Below are 27,307 nucleotides of genomic sequence, written 5' to 3' on the forward strand. Positions count from 1 at the left end.
TACGTTAATCACAAAATAAATCAAACTCGCCTGCAATCAAAATCCAAGCAAAGGGTTTGGTGAATACATTCATAAAGTGCCAACTTTATCGGCATTTTAACAGGCGCTAATGGCCGAGTTAAATGTGAACATTATTTTTATTTTGTTTCATTTGATATTATAAAGTTGGTGGGACATAATACTGGTTACCAACATTCAAAAGTGGATTTTTTTTTACCAATATCAACAGCGATACAGCGATCGATAACACGTCGACGTTGCCCATTTTCTTTAATCGCCTTGTACGACGTTCTGAACGGATTGATTCATTTCATGAACAGCACATGGTTGGAGTAGAGCCAAAAATATAGAAAAGTAACTAGCGTCTTCATGTGACTTTGTTCTCGTTACTTGTATACACAAAACCATTCTAATGAATATGTCTATTGACCGATCGGTACTTTTTAATTTAACGCCAACAGACATGCGGTCTATGATTATGTGTAGTGATGTGATAGTGACGAAGATAGTGATAGCGTAATTGATTAATTTTGGCTTGGATTTGCTGACGTCAATGAAAGCTACAAAGTATAGTATAGTTAGATAAATAAACATATAAATTAGGCAGATACCTACTTAAAATAGGTATTTCTTTTGCCTAATTAACGATTAGATATAAATTGCAACTTATCTGGTATGTAAGTATAATTATTATTTTAATGTAAATTACAATGTTTTTGATAAAAGATATAAGTTGAATATAAATGTGTAGTGCAAGTGACTACTTGATGAAAGAAAATAAGTGTAGTTGTCAAGGGATTATAATGTCCGCCGGTGTCAGAGGTGGGATACCGTTAAGATGCGCGGGCGCAGAAAGCCGGTCAGTCTAATGCATTGCGTGGTCCGAACACGCTGCGTTTTGTTGTTGCCACAATACGCATAAACAACCTTTAAAAGCTTTCCATACGAACGTTGTCTAAACTAAGGCCAGTGCGGTTCTCGCACGGCTGCAGATCTCGTGTCTTCATTATCTGTGCCGTTTCGAAATAAAAATGCGAGTGAAGGGTTAAGATTGTCGAAATAGTAAAGTTGCAGAGTTGGTCTCGCCGCCTATTGCGATAGACGCAATAGGAACTTATGATAGGACTGTGAGGAAACATTTTATTGTGAGAAAAATTAAATAAATACCTAAAAATGGAGCTGCAGTTCAACCCAGATGGTGTCCCTTATGTGATGTGGGGTGGTAATAAGATCCAACTGGAAAACGGTCCGGTCACAGATAAAGTGTACTTGGAAAAGGCTGAAAAGGAATTGAGAGAAACACCCGAAAACGTCAAAGCAGCTCTCGAAGAATTGAGAAAACTATTGAAAGGTAACTAGACTGGGATTTCTAGTATTCAAATGAGATTTGCGAAATTCACAAGATATTTCTATGTTAACATTTGAAATCAAACAGCTAAATCCTGTATTTCTACTGTAAATAAGAGGAATTATAGATTTTATAAGAATTCAGACATAGACAAATATTATTTTGTATTTATCAAAATTGATTTCCACTTAAAATAAGAGCGTCGCACATTTTAATATAGTAGGTACACAAACCTTTATGTATGAATTTTTAAACGTATATTTGTGTCAATAATTACAAACTTTTGCAATATTAGTCATTCAGATGTTTACCTACATAAAACAGGGAATATATACATTTGAACATACAATGAAGTTATTGATTAATCAAGGAAAATATTTATCGTTAATTAGATAAATTTGTCTGATTAAGTTATCTGTTAGCAAATAAGCTAATAGGATATGTCACGGATATGGTATTTGTTAAACGTTATTTAGGTAGTAAAAAAATCTATTAATAATAATGAAAATTTTACTAAAAATCAATAACACTAGAAGCAAATCTAATGAAAGCTCTATAAAGTATAATTATGAAGCTTTCAAAACAGAAGGATGACCAGACCATGGTTTTTATCTACATAACAAAACCTTTTTAACAATGCAATAAGTAGTTACATGCTGGCTTATTAGCTGGACTATTCAGCAAGACGGCGCGGGGTCAGTGTTCCATAAATTGTTACTCGTTGTCTCGACTCCATTGGGTTAATTACAATCATCAATCAACATGCGCCGTTTTGATTCAAATCGTATCTTCTATTATCTGAATTTAATAGAAGGTTTAGTAAATTTAATTTTGGCAAAAGAATTACAAACTTAGTTAGCTTATTCATTTAAGTTATTATCTGTACATGCTTTAAGGATTGGGATATATTTTGCACTATGTGTAAGTATAAGAGTAGAGAAATGTGCAGATGCCTATACTATATTTATTTGGAAATATTCTAAGAGTATTACAAGAGAATTTCATAGAATTCGAATAAAACTGGAGATTCATTGGACATCGCAGATACTGCATTTTATTTTTCCCATTTGAATCTTGCTCTCTCGTCTCAGTTCGAAAGCTTTTAGTTAAGACACAGTATACAATCGGATTTGCTTAGGTTTCTCGTATTTTTAAAGCTTCTATTTTGTTCAAAATTGTGTATTATAATTTTATTATGTCATAATATAATGATGAGTTAACCTCTGCCGTGCAAAAACTGCTAAAGTAAGTATTTCATAGCGCGCCATAACACGTATCTTGAACTATCTTGTAATCAAATATTAGATTATTGCGCTTAAACATCTACATTGAGATGATGACATAGCACAATTTTTATTTTTGTACTACATTCAGAGCATAACGTGCGTTCCGTACACTGCCCGCAGTCATTGCTTATGCTAAGTGACCGGCAGTGTCATACAATCTGAGATTATGTATGTACATACTTCTCATAAAATGATAACGTTTTGAAAATATAATTGCCTAAAACTTTTGAAATAAGACTATGTAACTAGTTAATTTATGCTATTTGTCGTATTCCGGTGTAAAATTGCTTAAAACTGTAAAGGGAGGGTCGCCATGTCGCGTGATGGGCGGTTGTTAAAGCAGTTAGATATTGAATTTAATATTAAATTACGCGTGTTCTATTCTATGAGATATTATTTTATTGGTAGTTCTAAATAGCTGTTATTTACTGTTTTGAACCTTGAAAGCCGGTGAGATTCTGAACTTGTTGACTCATACCATATTCATGTAACAGACCACGTTTTTTCAAGGCAAAGGATTCCAACATCGACACAACAAGGGTCGAATGCTGCGGCCTTGAAGTAAATCAAGAAATGGACAGCCCAAAAGAGCTTCGTCCTCTATTTATAGATATTCCTGTTTTATCTATGCATTTTTTATACATTTATTTTTATATTTATTCATTTTTTATACATTTGGTAGATCATGCTTGTTTTGTATCAGTAGGTCAGTGTAAGCGGTTGACCTTTTCCATAATATTACTAAATCAATCGACAAATTAGAGAAGTTTGTTAGATATAATGTTTTTTCTGCTCGATTCCAGAATTATTTCCATCTTATTATTATTTTCAAAATTAGGTTAATAAAGCATTTGTGACATGTGTTACAAATCCATAGAAATAGGAATATTTGTAATACATGATTATTAAATCAATTCAAGCTTTAGTTACTTCTAAAATACCATGATCTTATTAGAAAAAAAAATTAATTAATAACACATCTCTCTTCTAAAATAACTGAATTAAGCAATATTCCAATGAATTCTGCTTGATTCAGTTATTTTGTATTTCTGGAGTTAGATAGGCACGGAAATTTTATTTTATCTGGACCTGCCGCTTGCTTACCTGCAGGGATTGCGATTCGATTCTGTAATTAATGCACATTGTGTACGGAAGTAGATTACTGCCAATAATACAATTTAACCTCCGACTCGTCGATTGTTTCTGTCACTGAGTTGAGCTAATTTGCTGGAATAATGCGTGATAATTACACTTAATCTTTATTGAAATGAAGCATACACATTATTTTATGAGAGTCATATTTATGGTATAATTTAAATATTTATATACATACCTAAACCTTTTAGGCTTTGGTCAGTGAGAGGTCAATTTAAAAATTAAAAGCACGATAACTTATCACCTACCTATATGTTATAAGAAATTGAAATATTGTAGAGTTATTTCTAGGGTAATTAATACATAAAATTATAATCTTTGAGGGCGACTGTGCAGATCCCAGCATTTGTGGTCTTTGGAAATCCTGTACCTGCGCTTCGTGTTTGGCTGTGTCCACATGTTTACTATGACTAGCCGTAAAAAATCTTGGTAATCTCGATATGACTGAGAGTGTACATATAAGTAAGCTTACTTACGAAAGATGAACTTTTTTCAGGGGAGCCCGCACTCGCGATACCAATCGACAAAGATGAATTTCTCATGAAGTTTCTGAGACCTTGCAAGTTCTACCCAGAAAGTGCCTTCAAGCGGGTACGTAGCCTTTTTAATTAAATTCCATCAGCATTCATCATGGACACCAACCCTTACTTCTGTGTAGTTACCTATGAAAATGTTTGAAATTAGTTATTTCATCGAGGATGGAGATAACATTAACCAATTAATTTGCTCTTGTTGGGTATTTGCCAGATGGGTTATTAAGAAAGCCATGTATAGATTACCTTTTTTCCGCTAGAACCTCCGTCTTATTGCGCAATCATGTGTCTTACAGACTTAAAATGTTTTCAACATATCCTACATGCAGTTAACATGTTTAAAGACGGTGACAAAATATAATTTTGACGATGTTTTTCATCAGATCCAAGCGTATTACAAGTTTCGAAGGTCGCACGCCGAGCACTGCCGTGACCTGATGCCGTCGGCTGTGCGACCAGCCTTCGACGAGTCCATTGTGTCCATACTGTCTCCGCGAGATCAACACGGACGCCGCATCATGGTGGTCGAGTCAGGTGGTCAGTTGTGGCTAACGCCTGGGCTGTACGCACTTACGTTTCTGGCGGCCAAGAGACAATGATTGTTTTTATACGACTTTAAGATAAAATTTAACTAATAATCCTTTCTTCTATAAACATAAGTACATTTATTCCTCATCAATTAAAAATTAATGGGTGATACCGGTCCTTTTTTTACTTTATTCTGGCTATCAGATTAAACGTGAGTGCGAGTGTGGTAGCTTCTCTCATTCAGGGTCACGAATAAATTATAATTATTTTTTTCAATATCTGGATTGTGGATGCTGTACAGGATTATACAAGTGAAAATAGTAATACCTACCTACTTTCAATCTTATCTAAATATCTTCAGAACAAAGTTGCCTTTAGTTCATTACTTCGCGAGGATTTCTTTTTGACGTCATTGTGATATTGAACCAGTCTTCAAATCCTGTACAGCAATTGTTGTCATAATATCGTAGTCACAAGTTGTATAACTCAGGTCATATCATTTCACATTCATCTGTTTTGTCTGGTGATGTTCCATTTTTTTTATTAAATTTATCGTGTTTGTATATTAGTATTTATGTTTCAGGTGCACCATCTTTTTGTATCATTATTTCTCCATCAAAAAGCTTTGCTTTACATACTTTTATTATTTGAGTAATCTGTATCGGAATAAGTATTTGGCTGTGGATATTTTTGGGTAGTGAGACTAATTCAAAACTATTTGAAAGTTTATGGTAAATGAATTATTTTTTGTACCATGTGCAGAACCTTTAACTAATTTGATATTTATTAGAATCATGGATTTAGTACGTACTTCGTATAACAGAGTACCTACTAATTCCATGATTAGAATATTAACTTTTGTCTATGGGTTTGTATGGTGGAATAATTTAAAATTTCATGCCACTGTTCGAGAAAAGCCTCATTATGTTTAGAATAAATTTTCCCACACAATTTTAGTGGACTTGGGAGTCTTTAGTAATGTTTATAGACGGAAGTAGGTACATAGGTAAATTTATTACAGAAAGTTCATGCAATTGGGTTATTTACCCGCCATTTTGCATCAATGTATATTTTACATTGTATTAATAAATCATTTTACTGGTCTTGTATGTAGCAATAAACTCAACAGTCTCCAATCTAAGATGTGTTTAGCAATCAAGGCAATGTTGCGCCATTTACCTTTGATCAATTAGCGAATGATAAAATTATTGTTTTGTAACTTTTCGTACATAGACACTAATTACTCGTCTTTGACTTGCATGCAGTTTATCTATAAAATAAATATTTTTCATATTGTTTGAAAAATACATAACATTTAAGAAATATATATGGTAGGTATAGATAAATCTATTATAGTCCAAAAGATCTTAAAATCAAAACTGATAAATAGATAAGTATTGATATAGGAACTATAATATGACAATTGTGGAGAGTTGAGAGGGGGCAGGAAATTTGGCGAGAATATAGTGAATGAACGAAGATCATCACAAGATGTATGTATGATGATCTAATGATTAGGTAATGATGAAGTCAAGTTGGAGTCAGAATTTTTTGGTTTATAAATTATAGTAGAAAACGCTATGGCAAGTGTATGGCGATAGTATTAATGTAGGCCGCGTAGACTTGTACTAACTTTCTACGTTGCTCCTAATGTCCAACGGTTGACACGTATTGGCACCAAGCAGCTCCGTGGTTCTGTTATAAGTATGTAGGTATGTATCTAATGACCTAGTGTCCCTATATTTAAAGTTACTAGAATTTACTAATAAGACAGTAAATGGAAAATAATTTGCGGGAGAAGGCATTTTGTTTGTCATTGACTCTCAGCTAATCCCACGTTTTAGGTCAAATATTTTACAATTTCATCCGCGGTAATAGCTGTGAGCATGCTGTAAGTAGTATGTAGTTGCAACGTCTCGTTGGCTGCTAAACAGGTGTTTAGACGGAAACCGTTCTTAGGAAAAAACGTGTCGCTGACATTGGTACTAGTAATTGTATGAGTAACTGTATAGCTATTGAATTCGAAACGTTTTTCTTTTCTCGTACAGAAAAAGTACAAAAATTTACAACAAGAAAATAAATGGCGGTCCTATCATCACAAATTTTCAAATAAGCAAAAAAACTGCTTATAAAAGGTTAATAAAATTACCTATGTCTTCTACCTTATTGTTATTAGAAATTTAACTTTAGAAATATGTAAGAAATTCTTCAGAACATATTTAAATGCTGTTTTTAACAACCAGAAACCATAATAAAGAGTAAGAAAGCTAATGTTTTTATTAATATATGAAATTAGAATCTGAAAATAAACTTTGAAATAAACGTGTCGAGTCGAAATCAAGTTTAAAATTTCCAGAGCGGTGGAATCCCCGTAAAGTGTCGCTGACAGAGGTGTTCCGAGGCGTACAGCTGGGCCTGGAGGCTGCCATGGACGAGCCCTTGACGCAGGTCAACGGAGTGGTCTCCATCCTCGACATGAAGGGCCTCTCCTTGACGCAAGTCATGCAGTTCACACCGTCCTTCGCCAAGATGGTCATAGATTGGATACAGGTGCGGTTTCTCTTATTTCGAATTATTATCGAAGTCAGTATTTAAGTATGCATTTCCCTAGCACTTTGTATTACTATGATAAATCGTATACTAGAACAGTAAACTGTTGATACATACGTTGTTGTTTTATGGTAGGAACTTAATAAGATTATGCGAAAATGTGATATTAGATGGAGTACTTATTTATTTTGGTATCAATATTGATTCCAGGACTGCGTCCCGATCCGTCTAAAGGCGGTGCACGTTGTGAACCAGCCTTACATCTTCAACATGCTGTTCGCCATATTTAAGCCGTTTATGAGGGAGAAGTTGCGGTCCCGCATCCACTTCCATGGGACTAACTTCGAGTCCCTCCTCTCACACATAGACGCGAAGGCCACGAGGAAACGACACGGTGGAGCGCTTCCAGAGCCTGAGATACCAGGAGACGTCTTATGGAAGATGTTGCAGCATTATGAGGAAGACTTTAAGGGTGAGATATCCTACTTATTTAGAAATGCGATCTTTAGATTATGTTTGTTGCTATTAGACAAAGTCAAATGAATGCATTTCGATGAAATATGCATTGTCAAATTACTTAAAAAATATATTTAAATTAGTTCACCTTAAATCAGGGTAAAATCCTACTTATTGAAGAATGTGAAAGTTTTGGATTATATTGTTGCTAAGTCAGAAAAAACAAAATGTTTGAATTTCGATGAAATTTCCATCGTCTAATTGAAAATAGAATTACCTACATTTATTCAGGTAAGATATTTTTCAGTAGGCACTGGCTTTGTTTGAGTCTACAGTAATTGTGGATTGAACGGAATATAACATTTTATCTATATATAATATCTAAACTTTTTTAAAATGTCTACTGTTATTTTTCTGTTTCAGTCGCAAATTCTTACGGATACACCAGCAACAATAATAACAAAAAGTAAGCAACGAAATGAAGATACTCAAATTTGTGATATAATATAAAATAATAGATTTTACTAGTGGTGATTGAAATGACAAGTTACATGTAGATTTAGTATAAAATATAGTACAAAAGCAAAATCGTTCATGATCATGATAAATAAACAAGATGAGGTAAATTGTTATTATATTTTGAGATTGTGAATATTTGGCTTGATGCGTGACATATGTGCCTAGGGAATTAATATTTTTTCCTAGATATTATTATTTGCAATAATGCAACCGTAGTGGAATAGGTACTTCGTAAAATCTTAAAAACATATGCGTATTCATAAAACATTATTTACAACAATATGTCTTGCCATAATAATAATAAAAAATCTATATACTTGTTACTTATAAATAAGCATACTTTTACTAATTGTTTTTCTTTTTTTATTCCATGATTTATGAAAAAATGTAAATACTCATATAGGTATTATTTTGGGGTAATTAATAAATAAAAGTATTTTTTTATAAACATTTGTTTTTATTTATAAAAATATATGTATATTTTAATATCAACATGAAAATGTCTTACGCACAATCTTGAATAAATTTCATTTATTACACTTACTTTTATAATACATCATTTATGAGTATATTTTCCAAGAATTTGAATTCCAAAATGTGATGTTTTCAAACTTAAGTAAGTAATCCTGTTGTACAGGTAAAACTGCTTTAATAATATTGTACTAAAATATCCACTGATAGCAATTAATAATTTATATTTTGGTCCGCATTTATGTCTAACGATTTACAAAACTTGTTTTTATTAATATGGCATTTGATAAATAAAATAAAGAAATAGACAATATCACAGCCTTAACCATCGAATCCACAGTAAGAGAAATGCATTTCTATATAAGTATTTTGAATAAAACAAAAAACCTTTATAATTTTTTTACATATAATATCTGTAAGCATGTAGATAAAAATATACATCGTTGTGTCCAACTTCCCAGGAATTTTTTTTAAACCGATCATTTATATTTATCAGATCTAATATTTGGGCAATTACTTTATACACTTTAAAAATTATAAGACAATACTCCAACAACAAGTCTGTTTTGTCACTCAAGACCGCTTGTTATCAAAATTGTACCATTTTAAACTAAAACTATTTGTTGATATAAATTCTAAACTTCTACATTACTTTAAAAATATTGAGTCCCCAGCTACGAATTATTTTCAATTACTCTAAAAGATTTACAAATTTCTAAAACTAATTTAAAAAATAAAAGATATATTTCTTAAAAATATACAATTTTGCTCTATTTACGAGTGCATATGTACAATGCAATAGTGACTATTTCAAGATACATACTAGATTCACGTACAAAAAAAATGTCAATACTTTGGAATGTTTGAGAGATTATTACATTTTTACACAGGCATTGGCAACACAGGCCTACTTTATCTAAAAATTAAAATAACTGTAAAATTTTGATATTTTTTTGACCTAGATTGGTATTATATACGCAGCTTGTAAGTTTTAAATTAAGATATCCAAAACGCTAAACGAACAAAATTTTAATGTTATAAAGGTACATTCGTTTTGCCTAATATTGTATTTTTACCAAAAATAATATGTTAAAAAACTATTTTTGACATTTCAATATTCTTAATCTATCAGTGTATCACGATATGCTTCAACAAATATCACACATGCACTAATTCCTCCAGGTTGTTTACTTCTTCTTGTAACCATACGAATTAATTGCTGAAACAAAAAGTAGATGAACATAAAAAATCGAAATTATCTGTTTATTCTAAATTCTCGATGATAGACTGTGGCTACTTACATAATAATCACATATACGATCATAATTATACAAGACTGACTTTTGATGTGAGAATTTTAGAAATATACCGATGCTAGTGAGAAGTTTTGGAAGAGATTGCTCGTATTATATGTAAGCTTACCACTAAATTCCTGGTCGCACATTAGCAAGAGCTCCAACCACTGTGCGCCAGTAACCCTGGGCAAGCTGAGGGTGCCTCCGTAGCAGTCAGGCAGGCACTTGGGCGTCACGTACGAGTGCAGGAGGTCGCGGTCGTTGCCGATGAAGATGATACGGGACCGCAGCTTCTCCTGAATGAACGGCTTGAACAGTTGGAACACCATGTTGAAGATGTATGGCTGGTTCACTATGTATAGCCCCTTAACTCGGAGGGGTATGCTTTCCTGGAAACATTGACGTGATTTGTTTAGTATTGTGCAACATGCGATAAAAACAGAATTTCAATATACAATCAACAATAGCTATTCGATTTTACGTTTGTGGTTGATTGGAAATGTTGAAATCGACAATTTAAATTTAAAAAAACTGGTGAGGTTTTTCAATGTATACAAACAAGTATTGTAATTCTAATAAATAATTAAAATTAGATATTTTATGAAACTTTAAAGACTAAAATAATAATATTTATTTCTTGCATTGTATTCCATCAGCTACTTTATATAATTTACAAATATTTACACTCGAGTTCAGACAGCATGTGTTACATCACTATCTAATAAAAGGTGTGCTGTTAGCATACACTAACCACCTCTGTTTTAGAGAAATTAGTAGCTATTGCGGACTTTGTATTATTAATTATCACGCATTCATCATTAATTATCCTTAATATATTCTACAAATACATTGAGTGTTGATAACTCGTAATAAGCAAATATTTTCATCGACTTTAAAATATCAGAACCGATATTTACCAAGCATTTACTTTACCCGGAACTTTTCAAACAAAAGCCGATTATTTTGTTTGAAAAAGTTTTGGAATAGATCTATATAAAATTGAAAACTAGATTTTTTAATTGACTGGGTAGATCATGAGTATTATATTAATAGCAAGGCAGATCGAGTCTCGGATTACAGTATAGCGGCAAATATCGATAATGACAACATTATTATTACCTGCAGCCAGTCGACAATTCTCTTAGCGAAGGGTGGTGTAAACTGCCAGACCTGCTGCAGTGAGAGACCATCCATATCGAACACGACCACAGCGCCGCAAATCTGAGTCTCGGGCTCCAACATGGCCGCCTCCAGGAACAGCACGCAGCCCTTGAAGACCTCGTCCAGCGAGCATTTGTTGTGTTTCCATTTTTCTGAAACACGTTCAGGCTTTGCTGGTTTAGGCCGCTTTGAAATTGTAATGATAACTCTCAAAATTTTTTTTTATCAGACTTTGTTTCTCTATTCCTTGCTTGTCTACAATCATCAAAAATGTCAAGTTCTGAGTTTTTAAACTGATTTCTTCTTCACGTAGAAAAAAAATCTGAATTATTTTCAAGTATCAAAAGGTAACAAAAGAGTAAACACCTGCTATTCCTTATTATTAACGTTAATAAGATTTTTACAAAAAAAAATATATTTTTTGACATAATTTTTTATTGTTGTCAGAGAGATCTTATTGCATTCAATCCGTAACAAAAAAAAAACATGTCCGTGCAGTAAACCGTTGAGGAGTTCCCTCGTCCAGAGCCGTTACTGGGTGCACCATTAAATGGTGCAAACTAAACGTGTGTACAATATTTCAGCTCAATCGATTAAAGATATCTGCTTCAAAATTTAAACATACATAGTTAGGTACATGCATTTTGCAAGTTAAAAAAATCTTACAATATATTATTTTAAGTTAATAAACTAATAAATAACAGGCGCAGCTTACAATAGTAAAAAAGTACATATTGTTCGCTAACAAGTTTTCGAATATAATATAGTTACTTATCAATAAGAAATCAACACGCCTACATAAAGCATTGACCGTGACCATGAGACGGGCTGTAGCTACAGGTATCAACGTTAAAATTAATATAAAAAGCATCTTTAAATAAGAGGATGATGTCAGAAGATATCCGTCGATAGATTTTTGTAAGTATTCAAAATGATTAAGTAAGTTATGTATTTTTTTAAATTGACTAATCAACCAAATTTAGTAAGTTTATACCAACCACTACCTCCTAATATAATAAATGCAGTATGATGTTTTTGATAGTGTGCTGAGATGGTGAGACGGAAAATATAGACTCGTTGTTACCTCTCGGTCATTTTAGCATTTTGGTACTAACGCTCCGGAAGGCCTAAGTCCTAATCCAATCAAGAAGTTACTTACTTATGTACCTTAAAAGAAGAATATAATTTTTATTGTTTAACTATGACGTCAGAATCAACAGAAGACATTAATGATATATTATTTAGGTTTATACAACACCATAAACAGTAATTTTGTAGTGGTATTGGTAACTAACTACGTAGACAATATAGAATGTCATCGTTTTTGATAAATATTCCAGTGACAGAGTGGATTTTTTTTTAATAAACCACATTGCCGGAGTTTCACCAACATCGTGTCATATATGTTTACTGTAACTAGTAACAAAGATAGGTAGGTAGACATCAGATAATATCGCATAGGTATAAACTTGTACTTAATAAGGTTTTATAATGGTTTATACGATGACTCTTATATCAGATTGTTAGGTAAGTAAAAGAGAGAACATTAATAAAAAGAACAAGTACATGCAATGTGACGTATATCATGCGTGTATTTTATGTACAGCCATTATATTATAATCTGTTGTACTTATGTTAGTAAGTATATTATGAAAATCGAATTGAATTAAGTACTTTAGGTTTATTACAATAAATTAGAATATGACGTATATAGAATATATGTAAACAGGAAAGTTGAGGTATATGTAGCAAATTTTCAAATTACTTAATCTATAACTATCTATCTATCACCAATTCTGCCCTGGTATAACTAAAACGCCGTTATTTGCCAAAAGCTTGTTTCGAGTAAAACGATGAAAAGCGCGGTAAAAATTTAAATCGATGTCATTCATAAATGACAACACTTATTTAAAACTTGAAGGTACCAAAACATAGATCAAGTAAAATACTATCTAATGACTAACCTATTATTTTAGAAACACATTTTTTTTATAACAATAAAACGTTTTTTGCGTTTTAGTATATTATCTATGATACCAAAATCTTATAAGTCATCGACTAAAATGCCGCTTCGTAAAGAGTAACGGCTTTTTAGCGTTACTATTTTATTTAAAAAACATATTTATTAAAATCCTAAAAAAATCATGACTTTATGGTAACTTTAAATGTCGTTATATCCCATAACGTTGTTTTAGTTACATAAAACTATACTTATGATACTAATTCATGTTAGGCTTTTGTGTGATTAACGGCATTTAACTGCTTTCAAGTCTGCTAAACTATGAATATATTTTAATTTGAAGATTAAATTCGGTTCATTGTTACGCTTAAACGCAGTTAAACTAAATACCTTCTAAATTAACGGCATTTAAGTGCAACAGTATAAAAAATATTGGAAGATAGTATTGATCAAATTGAATTTAAAGTTATCAAAATACAGGTTTGAAAACCATTGTTTTATCAATCCAAATTCCGCTGTTGTAAAGCTTAGCTTAGCTTCGACCGCTGCGGCTGTGCGGTCATTACAATCCATATTTTTTTTGAGGAAGGAATCATTTCCAAAATCAATCATTCATCAGTGCTTGTAGATTTCCCAGACATCATGCGCTTAATGATAATTCACAGGGTTATGGTAAGTGCAAATATTCCTTGCGTTCTGGAACCACCTGGACTAAGTCGCACGGATGGCAAGCGTCACGATGGCTTGACTTTGGTTCTCTGGCAAAAGGGACGATGTTTGCTTTGGGACGCAACGTGTGTAAGTACGTTTGCCGCTTCTCATATCAGAGATTTCGTTCGTGAGGCGGGGTCAGCAGCGGACAATGCGGCTAAACAGAAACATGCTAAGTACCAATTACTAAAACCATACAACAACCATATTTTTTATTATATTTTTCTTGTTAGATTAATAAAATATTTGACGAAGCATGTGGCGCATATTTTAAATTGTATTTTGCAAAATAAATCATTATTATTAATTAATCATTCATAACTACAGTACAGAGTAAATAATGTAAAGTCATATAGTAAAACTCATTCTTGTCTTTTTAAAATTTGAAAGATTGTTATGACAGTGCGATCGTAGCGGTCGAAACGCTCTGCGTATCACACTTGGGTGTAGCTGGGAAATCTCAGGTAGGTACTTCGGAACAGTATTTTTACGCTTGCGGAGGCCTTATAGCTCGGGTGTAGTCTTTTTACAGCTCCAGGTATCGGTGAGACTCTACGTTGTTGGTTAATATTAAATTCTTCGTGAGATCATTTGATAATTTGGCTTACTAATTCTTACTCGACTTGAGTTTGACATAACCTCACTCATTGGGCGGGTCTAAAGCGTTGATTGGTCGGACTAATGCGTTGTTCGGACACGCTCGACGCGCCGCGCAACGCCCCGTGAATCTTCCTCATAGTCCGGCCCTTGATCGAACATCACTCTGAACTGATGAAAGCTAATTTTACTTTTTTATTCAAAAAAAATATTAATTATAACGGATGGCCATATTGAAACTTACGAAGGATATTACATACTGACATCAAAATATGCGTTTGATTGTAAAAAGTACCATTTGACCGCCATCAGTCCCAATATGTTGACAGTCTATATTATGCGATGTAGTGTATATAAGTTCCTTAAGATCAACATGCCAAACATTATGCGATGCTAAAATATACTTATATACTAGACCCTTTTTTAGCGTCATCAGTCACATCTTCTATTAACAAGTTTACGTCAAAAAGATATTCCGCGGTGACTATCGATCGAACATCTATCAAGAATATAATATTTTAATCGTGTTTGACTACAAGAGGAACGCTTTACGGCAGCCTACATGTCGCTAACACTAATCACACAAGGTCACAAGCTCCCAGAGTATAGCAAACTAATGTTATTGTCATTTGACAGGATAAGTTTATTGTGCAATCTTCAAAACTGCTTAATTCACGAAACCGAATAGCTACAAATGCCATTTTTAATTTTCTATATAATGTTTAGATTCCATGTGAACTGAAGGAAGCAAATTTATCCAGCCCGAGAGGGCGTCGCTGCTGTTGAATAAATTTGAAATCTTCAAAATAACTTCAGAAAGTTTCTATTTTTGGTCATCAGATCAAATATCTTTGTTATTCCTCGAGCTGACAGTTCGTTATTGTATCTTAAATGGTCGTGGTTAGCAAATTTAATGGCGATTTGATTGGATGTTAGTTTGAGGTATGTTATTGCAAAATGGAGTGGAGGAATGAGTTAAGGACTGAGAATACGGGGTAAGTTTTGAAGTGATGAAAGCTCATTACAAGTAATCTCAATTTTTTTCTTTGCCATCTCTAAAATAAATTTACTTCTCATGGCCGCCGAAATTCTGTAACAATAAAATAAATACTGTATATATATGTAAATAAATATATGTATGTGTATTATTAAACACAAAAATAATATTTATTACTAGTTGTCCTATGTCACGTGTAGACCTCGAGAGTATTTTTTAGTCTTTTCCATCATAGCCTCTCCGTAACATCATAATAGAACGATATGAATTAAAAGTACATGCATGGCAGGTATTTTATGAATATATAATATTATTAAACACCTAGCTAAAAAACTACTCACCTAAAGCGTCATCGTTGCGAAATTGGCGGGAACAGACCCGGAGCAAGCGCTTGCGACTCACTAATTCGACCTCCGACCTCTCCGATGGTACCGCGCGCGAGAGACGTTAACGACATTTTAGTGTATTACTGTGAGATAACGACACTGCAGTCTAACAGTGGCGGACAACACATTGTTTGAATATTTTCGAGAAGCCGCTATTGGCTTGTAACATACGAAAAGTCAAAACATTAGTAGTAAGCTATAAAGCCGTTATACGACGTTAATCACATTTAAGTCTAGCTTTTTCAATTAACGACGTTTTAACTTAACAATATAATACTGCTCTATTAGAAATAAAATAACAATAACACAGTTAAAGTATTTTTACCCCTTTATAGTGCAAAAAATGCAGTTAACGGCAATATTGACAAGCAACCTTATGATATTTTTTTAACAAAAGTATGAGTTATCCAACCTTAGCGGCTGTATAGACTCGCAAAGTTACTTAAAGGCTTTTTAGCCTATTTGACAAGCAAAATATGTGTACATAACGGCAATATTACAATTGTTATTTCCAAAACTAATCAAGCTAGCGAAAAATCGCAAATACAGATCGAAAGAGTTTTTTTTTCTCATTTTCTTGCAAACCAAAATTAAAAATCGCCCTGATGTCAGATAACGGCATTTTAGTTATACCACGGCAGAATTTGACTGCGATCCTATTGTTGTTCAATTGTTTTTATTATCTCCAGGATCGAAGGGTTGTTTAAAAATGCAAATGTTATGGAAATGATTAAATTAAGTATTGTCATTGTACGGGAAGAGAGGGCACTAATTAAACGAATTAAATTGATAACCAACAACTGATTTCCCAAGGAGGACTGACGTCAGTCAGACTGCCGCTTGTGAAATAACAGCTGAATCTTTGAAATTTTCAGGTTTGTTTTTTGAGCTTGCTGCTTTTCACAACCGCTTCACAGCCCAGAATGCAAGTGGCAACACGTGAAGATAAGAGACAGGGCTTATGGTCACGAATCTACAATGGGAAGTAAAACTTACTTCCCAACTCCAGGACAAGCACCCTACGGCCAAGCTGGTCCCTAGTGGGCAGGACTGTGAGGATGTTCTGGTTGAAGATGTTGGTCTCCTTGCTGGGCACCAGGCCGTCATACTGCTTGTGATGCTTCAGCTTGAAGGCGTAATAACGTTTTATCTGAAATATTGTTATGGTAACAATACAAAGGTAGACTCAATTTAATATTCAGCAACCAATAAATATAATTATTGTTCATAATATTATTACGTTAATTTTTACAGTCTATAAAAATGGTGAATCCATAAATTTAAAATCAAATTGTAACCTATTTGTTTTTTTCATTTTTGGTTCCCTGTAAGCAGTTTCAAAAGGAAGAAGTTAATGGAGAATTAGAAGTAACTGGGAAATGGTAAGTAAATAATAAATTCAAACCAAATCATGAGCACTGTCGGGATAGAACTTGCATGGCCTCAGGAACCGAATCAACCACGCGTCGTTGTCTAGTGGCACGTATAAATCTTTGTCCTCTGAAAAAAAAAAAAGTTTAATTAAACAACCAACTAAAATTACGTGATATTTTTTGATAGCACTGATAGGAAATAGTTTTGTTATTCCATTTAATTCTAATACAGTTTATAGTAGTAAATATTAATATTTGAAGTACAGATTTTAAACAACAAAAATACGAACATTACAATTCAAAGTTAGTTTAGTAAACGCAGGGAGAAACTATTCGAAACAGTAACAGTTTAACAAGAAATAATATTCAAGATGACAAGAGTCAAGGAAAAACCATCATTTAGGTGAGGTTGATTAATCTTGATGTTCAACTTGAATATGATAACAAACAACAATGTCATTAATAACCGTAATTATCTTAAGATTTAATGGCTACTATATTCATAGTTTTAATATATTCAGGGTGAGTTGCATCGTCAAATTTGACGTTGTATTTGACCGGCGCGCTGCCGACGTTTAGACTAGATCGCGTACTTTGAGTTTTTCTACACACGTTAAAGTTAACGTCAAAGTTGACGGTGCAACCCACCCTTACTTATTTAATAATAGACAGGCAGCTTTTCGCAGCAGGTCTATTTGAGGCAGCGTCGAAAGTTCTCAATTAAAAGTTGTTAATACAAAATTCACTTCGCAGATTTTTTTTGTTGGTCTATCCTTCACTGATATTAATTGACACTAACTATAATTACATCGTCGTTTCTCGTTGTTTGTATGTATACTTAGGTCTTTAAAACTACGCAACTGATTTTAATGTGGGTTTTTTAATAGATCCCTGAGCATTCATTGAAGGAGTGATTCCGGAGGTAGGTTTAAGTATAATAATTTATTATGGTTTTACCCGATCGAATCAATGACGGGCCGCTCATATGTATATAAAATACTAACTTCAATCAATCATAAGTTCAATCAACGATATAAAATTCCATCAAATAGGTCCCTACGCTTATTTCGTATTATACTTATACATTCGAGTTTGAAGATGTTACCTATCTTTGGGTATGGTCTCTGAAAGTGGTTTAAAAAAAGAAACATGTTGTAGAACCACAGTCATTGGATTCTTTAGAAGATATAATGTATCATAATTGACGTCATCCAATAGAAACTTAAAGAGGAAAATTGTTATATGTTTTCTATAAAATAAATAAGTCCGACATTTTGTATAAGGTTTAAGTAACTTTAGGACGTGATCTCGACCGTAGTACGCAATAATAACTGAAACACTAATTTAGTTACTGCCTTCGAAATCGAATACTAATAATCATACAAAAATCCATCCAGTCGTTTTTGAGTTTTCCGCATTCATACAGACGTGACAGGGTCTTCTTTTTATAATATTATATTTATTAAGGATATTTATTCACCTGCACCCACTCTTCATACATTTCACTTTTTTTTATCTTATAATAAAATTCAGTTTATACTGAAAATTTTGATCAATTAGTCTCTCATCTCTGCATGTTTCCGGTTACGTTCAGGGTTGACCTCAGCCAGGTCAGCGTAAAAAAAGTATTAAAATTTTGAAGATTCCGTATTTTTTTACAACAGGCCTGACGTCAACCCTCCTTGGGAATGCTATTGTTGCCCATGTATTATATTATATAGATTTTTCCCACTGTAGCACGGGTTGAAGTCAACTATTAAAAGTATGTACAAGGGTTAAGAGTAATTAAGACAAAGCCTTTGTATAATGCAATTGTTATTACAGAGTTAAGGTGAGCCCTGTGACCTGCATAATGTTTAATGCAAAAAGACATTAATATCTGTTACCATTATCTTCTTAACTTTGCCATTTAACTGTGCAACGAGTACAATAACCAAATATAATTTTATGTTATGGTTCATTTTCTGCTGCAATGGATGCACCGCACGCAAAAAATGTTTGTTTTTCTTGACCGTTTATTCTTTCCCGGGCTATATTTGTTTTTATTTCTAAAATTCTCCAAAAATGCAACGGTTCCGTATTTACTTGTATATGGTTCTTGAAGTCTGGCTGGAATATTTCCCTTCGTATTTATTTATATTTCATGACGTCAATAACTATTATATACTAAACACATAAAACTCAAGGATAGTTTTGTAAAATTGAATATGATTAAATTAAACAAACTGGCGATATCCTACTAATATCCTATCCTAACTAATATTATAAATGCGAAAGTTTGTGATGATGTACGTGTGTACGTTTGTTACTTTTTCACGGAAAATCTACTGGACGGATTGTTATGAAACTTGGTACACGGGTAGAATATAATTTGGAATAACACATATGGCACTTTTATCCCGAAATTCCCACGGGAGAGAAGCCCCGGGGCGTAGCTTATCAATGCAATTTGTAAATAAGAACCAAACAAATGTAATAATGATAACATTATGTCCAAATCAGAAAATCTTGGTGGGTACCTTTCAGCAGCCGCCTCAACTCGTCAACGGCTGGCTTCACGACCTCTGGCGTCTCCCTCAGCTCCTTCCTGGCGATCTCTCGGACAGACTCTCTGGGCTCATCTAGCTCAATTTGAAGCAGAAAGTCCCCCAGTTGCACGCCCGGCAACTTCTCGATGTCCGATAGCATGTGCTGAGATACTACAATAAAAGTAAAACGTCTAAATGAAGTCTAAATGTGTATATTTGAGCGAGAACATGGAGAAAGGTCATTAATGATTGACAAAAAATAATATGCGTAACATATTTGGAAAAGTATTTTATTATCACAAACGAGCGTTTTACACTTCAATCAAATTCTAAATCCTCAAGAATGAGGTAGGTATTCAAAATAAATTTTAAATGCCCTCCGGAACCATTAGTCTACTTTCCCGATTGGTCTTTGAACCTTGTACAGTTTGAGAAAATAGACCAAATGTATGTTTACTCAAACTGTTTAAGTATTTTTTCCCAATCCGTCGAAATAATGTTGTTTACATTTGTTGAAAGATAATTAATTCAAATATATGACCATTGACCACCTATTGTCAGGTAGATCTAAGGAAAAAAGCAAGCGCTATATTTGCGCTGAATACATTAACAATAATTTAGTTGTGACCAAACGCATCTACTAGAAGGTTACGTCTCGGGGTGAACTGCCTAATAATCTTCATTTGGTGCTAGAAGTATGTAAATAGGTCTCGATCAAGGCAAGTGAGAATATAAATTTTGATAAAAATTAAAATTAATTTGCCTTTGAGTGTATTGTGTACGAGACCTATTTCTCTATATACTCACTTGCCTTATGTAAGGGTACTTGTCAGAAAAGCATTCAGTACTGGTAAGTACTAGCTTGTATCAGTGGTATGGGAAATTGCAGAAAATACAAATTTCTTGTCAAGGGACGACAATGTCAGCAAACCCCGGCACATACCATAAGTATAGGTTTCTAATACATACAATGCTAATGAAAAGATTGTCTTAGAATTTTTCGTTCCCCTCTTTTAGAAATAATATACTTATCCCACCAAAACATTCTGTAAAAACTAGCCAAGGATCGATGAAGTTGTTTCTTTGTTTCTTTTTAAAGAACAATGAAATCTCTAGGTAAAGCGAGGTCGTGTCTAAGGTTCCTTATTGCGATTTATAGATTTTATGTAGTTTTTGTTAGTGCATTCGGCTATATAGATTGACAGATAACATTGAACTATATATATATATAGTAGTGCATAATATGTTAATAGTAGCAGCGCCCTGTGGGATAAAAATAACCCTATGTGTTATTCCAGGCTACGTTTCACCAAATTTCATAACAATCCGTCCAGTAGATTTTGCGTGAAAGAGTAACAAAACTTTCGAATTTATAATATTAGTGGAATGGCGAATTATTCATGACATTACTACTTTAATAATGCTAAAGAACTTGGTTCTACATAGCAGTTACTATAAGTAAATTCATAAAATTATACTATCAATACATATAATATTATTTTATAGTTATAGTTTCTAATATATCTTATACCTATATAATATTTCCTATATTATATATCATTATGTATGCCAGAGCTCCTTTATGTGTACGGACATAGACATAAAGGCAGTGTTAGATACTTAACATTACCAGTCTCGTCTGACACCTCTCACACAATAATATTATTACTATATGCCACTGAGGCCGGGTAGCACCTGAATATTTTTGTTCTAAATGTTATATTGAGTAAATAAATAATTTAAATCGTAATATATGTTATCAAGGAAAAATCTCATAAAAATATATTCTATTTTAGAGTCACGATTTGTCGAATTTTATAACGATAGTGTTGGTAATGTAGGTACTTAGCGTCGGATTTGAAAATCTCACTTGATAAATTTATATTTTTTAATTAGGTACACACTTTACTTCATATATTTTTGTACATTAATGTAAGTTAATTTTAGCTGTTTCTGTCGTCTGTCGACTATAGTTTACGTAATCATGCGCAGAAGATTTCTGTACAGGCTAGGTACATTTTATAAGAAATTGCGATAGAAATAAATTCATATTTCTTTTGCCTTTTGTCAAAGAACGAATGAACGAAGAATATCAAAGCCCTCGACGACGCCACTAGACCGTAGACTAAGTACAATATTACCTAGTAACGAACATTAACGAAGTTTATCGATCTAACCATTGTAATACCACAGGCATAGGTAATTTTGTTTTAATGACTTAATTAAATACCTATTTTCTCACACATTGTTTAGTATTTAAATTCATGAAAGAAGTAACTAACACACGTGTTAGGCCATCAAACCTCAATTAAAATTAAAAGTGGATCAATGTGTTATAATTAAAAAACCGTTAAGACTAGACGTAAAAATCTTCTAGAATCTATATAATAATAAGTGGATAAACAATAAACGGAAATTTAGTTTGCTTTATTTTTGTGCTACAACTTTTAGTCTTTTCACTAACCAAGTTAAAATGAACATAAATATCGGCCTTTCCATTACAATAATTAATTGACAGCCTTTATTATGTCCTTATAATTAATCAATTTATATAATAATTTACATGGCTGTTGACCTAGATAAATTTGGCAAGAAACAAGGTCTGAACAGACATAACAAGTATAAGTAGAGGAAAATTTTCAATTTTTCATTTGTACTTATGCGTAATTGCGTATAATTGCCAAATTTATAATTATTGTTGCGCAAATGACCGTCACGTATATGACTATATTAAGGAAATATTTTTCATTTCAAGTTTATTTTCGTAATTGTACCTACTTTTACCTATCCGCGCCCTTTAACAATAACCAGTACCTAAAGAAATCAAGTTGATCATGCTACTTACTTTCTAAAGTTTTTGGCTCTTTATATAAATTTTCATGTGTACCTAAATAATTTCACAGTCTGAGACATTTCTATTGCATTTATGTAACTGATATTGTAGGTATGGTTTTATAGCATTTTTATTGTTTTGCCAAATTTACGCCATAAATATGACGTGGAGAATAGTTTTTGGATCTCCTCTTCCATACTTTTAATTTTTAGTTTTATATAAAATGAGTTTGTAAAACCTGAAACTGAAACTTTGTCTACATTTATTTATTGGTTCTACTGGTGCAAGGAGATCATTGATTCGCGTAACAAGTGCAGTCATGCAATAAGACATTAATAAATACATATTTATTATAACGCCTTATCCCATGGGTATAGGTAAGCTATAACTAAGAATATTTATCATACTTATTGCTATATGCACAAAACACATATAACGAAGTGTTAAATCCAATTTGCCTAATTAATCAAAAATTGAATCTAAATAAATGGTGCATTCGATAAATCTCTGTTTTTTCCTTGTTTCTTGTATTCTTTTTTGCTTTTATTTGTTAACCTGTTTATGCACGAAAGTAAGTAAGATGTAGTAAGTAACCTGTTTTCCAACCAATAAACGTTCAAGAAAAAATATTAAAAGACCTAGAAAAGGTGATTTGACAAGGAATATGAGTAAATAATGCAAGGAAGGTTTTGTCCAGCAGTGGGCGCACACATATCTGAGAAACAAAACCGTGTGTTGTGCTACTTTTACTATAAGTAGGTACTTATTTAAGGATGTCCCTAGCGCCCTCCCATACTCAATGACTACTCTGGTAACAAAATGATCGGTGTCGCAATTTAACTGTGTATTGAGAAAGGGTCGACCGGTTTATTTGTTGGTCATTTATATCCTACCTTTTCTCAATAACTTAATATTCGTAAATATAACATGAATTAATTCAAAGGTTTTTAACATTCATAATTTATACGAAGGTAGTTTGATATCCACGTGAGGACAAATTTTGGAAATATTATTTTTTTTACATTGCAATACGAAAATGTCTTCCGTTTTCGGTAGTTTGTTCCATTAATAAAAGAAAATAACATAACATAATATGTACATTGCTGTGATTAAATCGTTATTAGTTATTTTTATGGTAACCTAAGTATTCACATAACAAGTAAATTTTGCACTAAAGCTAAAAAATCTCGTATTCTTTGTACAATGAAAATAAAATATTAATTTGACTTGACCGTTATTCGAAGCTTATTTAATTTGAGATAGGCATTTCCCTTCCCGCCTTATATTTCTATTTCTTTCTACCCCATATTGCCCCCTCTTTCCACCCCCACCACCTGGCAGTGGGGATTGTCCGTTGTTGGACAGTTCCCCATTTCAATAGTCATTGGCGTCTTGTTTCCCGCCGTGTGCAGACGTGCTTCAAAAACCTTTTCACGTCGAGAAACCATAGTGAATATTGTGTAAGGTTACAACACGAACGTGAGTTACAATTTTTCTATTATTCTCGTTCACCATTGATGAATTTTATAATTTGATGATGACAATTTAATGACAGGAGACAATAAAATATGAATTGGCTGTAGTATCGGTCATAATATTCAATTTAGTTAAAAGCTAAAAATAGATTACCTGTCAATAATTGTTTACTTATGTGAATGAATAAACTTTTAACGAATTTTCGTTCGATTATCTAATGATTTAAATTTATATTTAAACAATTTATACTTTTCCTACCCTCAAAAATATTTTGTTTTTATTAAGTTTTCGACATTTATAGCATGAATGTTAATGAAGAAATAATAGAACCAGTGGCAGGACCATCTGGTGTAAATAAAGAGAAGCAGCGTTCTCGTAATAGAAGCAGTTCATCTTCATCTAGTAGCAGCTCATCCTCTTCATCAACGAGTTCATCGGAATGTGACCGTAAGCGCCTCAAAAAAAGAGGAGGGCGCAGAAGGAAATCTCATCGTAAAGTGCATAAACTCTCAAAAGAAATACGAAACCTTCGCAAGCAATTAATGAGAAGAGATGAACAAACCGTGAGTTTGCCACTTAATAATTATTCCGATAATGATGCTATTTCTATTCTGTCTGGCGTTAGCCAAAATTTGTATAATGATTTTACAGAATTGCCTCCCGATAATGTTAAAGATAATGAAAAACCATTTTCGTTTAATATTGAAACTAAACTTAAGGAGCCAATCATGCCGAAAACCTCTTCTGAGCATTTGAACTTGCTTAATCATTTTCAACATTTAGATAATTCTGAATGGAATGCAATAAGATATTTAGAAACTCAAAAATTATATAACCATACTCCTGGTTATACAGATATTGAATTAAATGAGGAAGTAAAACAATATGACGCCCCCCGTCATTTGATACATGCTGACCGAGCATTCGCTGCCCTGACAATGTGTGCTGTCAAGCAGAGGGATTCATTGCAAACAGTCTTGCAGGAGTTGTTATGCTGGGCTAAGGACTCTGATAACCTTTCTTATGATTCCCTACACGGAAAAATTAATGAGCTTTTTTCCACAGGGGAGTTTCTTAAAACATCTACAGATTTATTGCAGATCATTTGTGGCCACAGAGCTGAAATTTTTCAGATGCGTAGAGATTGTGTTACAAAGCAAGTTAAGGACCCATTAGTTAAAACACATTTAAAAAAGATACCACCGACAGCTACATATTTATTCAATCCTGAGAAATTCTCAAATGCGATTGAAAAGGCCGGTGGAGTCCGTAAGTGTTTTTGGCCAGTTAAAAAGAATAATAGCTCTACCTCGCAGGCTGAGCCTAAACCTAGCACCTCCTCGCAGGGGGCTGCGCGCAAAAAACCTACGCAAGGTTGTTTCAATGGGTCATGTAGTAACATGCACTACTCGCATGCCACACATTGCCATAACCCAACTCCGCAAGGTGGTTGCAATACCCATTATCCTTCGCAAGGATATAATCATCGTTCGACAGCACCGAACAATCGAAATTCCTTTCGAAACCATTCCTCTCGTACCAATACAAGAGGTCAAAGTCAAAACAAATCTGGTCAAAAAAGGTCAGCATCGCAGTCAGGAAATAATAATGATAATAAGCGAAAAAAATTTTGACTCGAAGCAGTTTCGAGCGGGCCGTCTGAAAGAATTCATTCGCGAATGGGAACAATTAAATGCTCCAAATTATGTATTAAAGATTCTAAAAGGGTATCGCATACCCTTTTATCGCAAGCCACCTTTGGTTCACATAGATGCTTTGAGGAACCATCCAAGTGTGCCACCATCAAACGAAATGTCTGCAATAATAGACCAAATGATAGACCAAAAAGTCCTAGCAAAAGCAGTGCCAGGACCGAGCTTTCTATCCTCAATTTTTCTTGTTCCCAAGAGCGACGGGACATCTCGCCCGATATTCAATTTAAAGGCACTAAATGCATTTATAATGACAGAAAAATTCCGGCTGCTCAACATGTCCCGAATTCCAGACTTTTTGCAACCGAGAGATTGGCTCTGCAAAGTAGATCTATCACAGGCCTACTTCCATCTTCCTGTCGCCCGCAGCCACAGGAGGTTCCTTCGGCTAATGTATCAAGGCCAGTTATTGGAGATGACTTGTTTACCCTTTGGCCTGAGTACGGCACCCAAAACTTTCGCCAGTTTAACCAACTGGATTGCCCAAGTACTCAGGCAGCAGGATGTCCGGATAGTGGTGTTCTTGGACGATTTTTTGCTCGCTCATCAAGACAGGACCACACTTCAACATCACGTTCGATTGGCAATACAAACTTTAGAGACATTAGGATGGATTATAAATTACAACAAGTCGATCCTAGTGCCGTCAAAATCACTAACATACTTGGGCATCAATTGGGACCCATGGATCAATCAGAGACAACTACCCGAGGAAAAGCTTCCTTCATTGACGTCCAAACTGACATCGATGCTAGAAAGAGGCAGCACAAATCTCGCGGACTTGCAAAGTCTAGTGGGGCTCCTGAATTTTGCCAGCTTCACTGTACCACTGGGTCGCCTGAATTATCGCGCTCTATTGAATCTTCTCAATATTTTAGTGAAAAGAAATCCCAAGTATCAACACAAGATCCCTCTGGACGCCAGAGAGAATCTGAGGTGGTGGTTGCTGAACTGCAGGCGCCCATCGCTCATTCATGTGTCTCCACCCTCACACTACCTTACCACGGATGCATCGGATTTGGCATGGGGAGCTCGATTAGACAACCTAGCGCTATCGGGGTTTTGGACACATTTCGAACAAAACCTTCATTGCAATTAAAAAGAAATGCTCGCAATCTTAAAAGTTTTACAAGATCATTGTCAACGCCTGAGTCACAGCACTCTTTTAGTGCAGTGCGACAACAGAACCGTAATAGCATATCTCCGTCACGAAGGAGGTACCAGATCGACTCCTCTGTTAAATCTGACTTACCGGATATATCAGATTCTCAAAGAATATCAAATACACCTAAAAATACATCACATCCCAGGGATGTACAATGGACATGCCGATCATCTGTCGAGGTTGAGACAAACTCCAGAATGGCATCTCCTTCCCAACAGTACTCAGAAAATATTCAAGAAATGGGGAATTCCCCTAATCGATCTATTT

General features: G+C 33.8%; 2 protein-coding genes across 4 annotated transcripts in view; one reads left to right on the forward strand and one right to left on the reverse strand.

Annotated features, from left to right (window-relative positions):
* Nucleotides 1-732: 732 nt before the first annotated feature.
* LOC128673372 (alpha-tocopherol transfer protein-like) lies at nucleotides 733-8,783 on the forward strand. Of its 2 annotated transcripts, none has more exons than XM_053751155.2 (6): nucleotides 733-1,351; nucleotides 4,286-4,380; nucleotides 4,706-4,859; nucleotides 7,207-7,400; nucleotides 7,611-7,872; nucleotides 8,280-8,783. In XM_053751155.2, exons 1-6 carry the CDS (start codon nucleotides 1,174-1,176, stop codon nucleotides 8,324-8,326), a joined length of 930 nt encoding a protein of 309 aa, XP_053607130.1. In that variant the 5' UTR covers nucleotides 733-1,173; the 3' UTR covers nucleotides 8,327-8,783. The 2 variants fall into 2 exon arrangements, with proteins under 2 accessions (XP_053607130.1, XP_053607138.1); XM_053751163.2 differs by having other exon boundaries at nucleotides 4,706-4,856.
* A 28-nt stretch (nucleotides 8,784-8,811) lies between these two features.
* Nucleotides 8,812-27,307, reverse strand: part of LOC128673359 (uncharacterized protein) — a 32,246-nt gene continuing 13,750 nt past the window's right edge. For both annotated transcript variants that reach the window (XM_053751134.2, XM_053751143.1), the window contains exons 2-7: nucleotides 19,846-20,025; nucleotides 17,359-17,453; nucleotides 16,950-17,103; nucleotides 11,261-11,454; nucleotides 10,269-10,530; nucleotides 8,812-10,065 (exon numbers count right to left, since the gene is read on the reverse strand). In XM_053751134.2, coding sequence (XP_053607109.1) covers nucleotides 10,034-10,065; nucleotides 10,269-10,530; nucleotides 11,261-11,454; nucleotides 16,950-17,103; nucleotides 17,359-17,453; nucleotides 19,846-20,025 — 917 coding nt within the window. In that variant the 3' untranslated portion in view covers nucleotides 8,812-10,033. The remainder of the gene's footprint in view (nucleotides 10,066-10,268; nucleotides 10,531-11,260; nucleotides 11,455-16,949; nucleotides 17,104-17,358; nucleotides 17,454-19,845; nucleotides 20,026-27,307) is intronic.

The sequence above is a fragment of the Plodia interpunctella genome, chromosome 1 (assembly GCF_027563975.2).
Source record: "Plodia interpunctella isolate USDA-ARS_2022_Savannah chromosome 1, ilPloInte3.2, whole genome shotgun sequence".
NCBI lineage: Eukaryota > Metazoa > Arthropoda > Insecta > Lepidoptera > Pyralidae > Plodia > Plodia interpunctella.

Coding starts and splice junctions, on each gene's coding strand:
- LOC128673372 (XM_053751155.2), top strand. CDS start 1,174: ATGGAGCTGCAGTTCAACCCAGATGGTGTCCCTTATGTGATGTGGGGT. Junction 4,381..4,705: donor CAGAAAGTGCCTTCAAGCGG/GTACGTAGCCTT, acceptor GTTTTTCATCAG/ATCCAAGCGTATTACAAGTT. Junction 7,873..8,279: donor TTATGAGGAAGACTTTAAGG/GTGAGATATCCT, acceptor TTTCTGTTTCAG/TCGCAAATTCTTACGGATAC.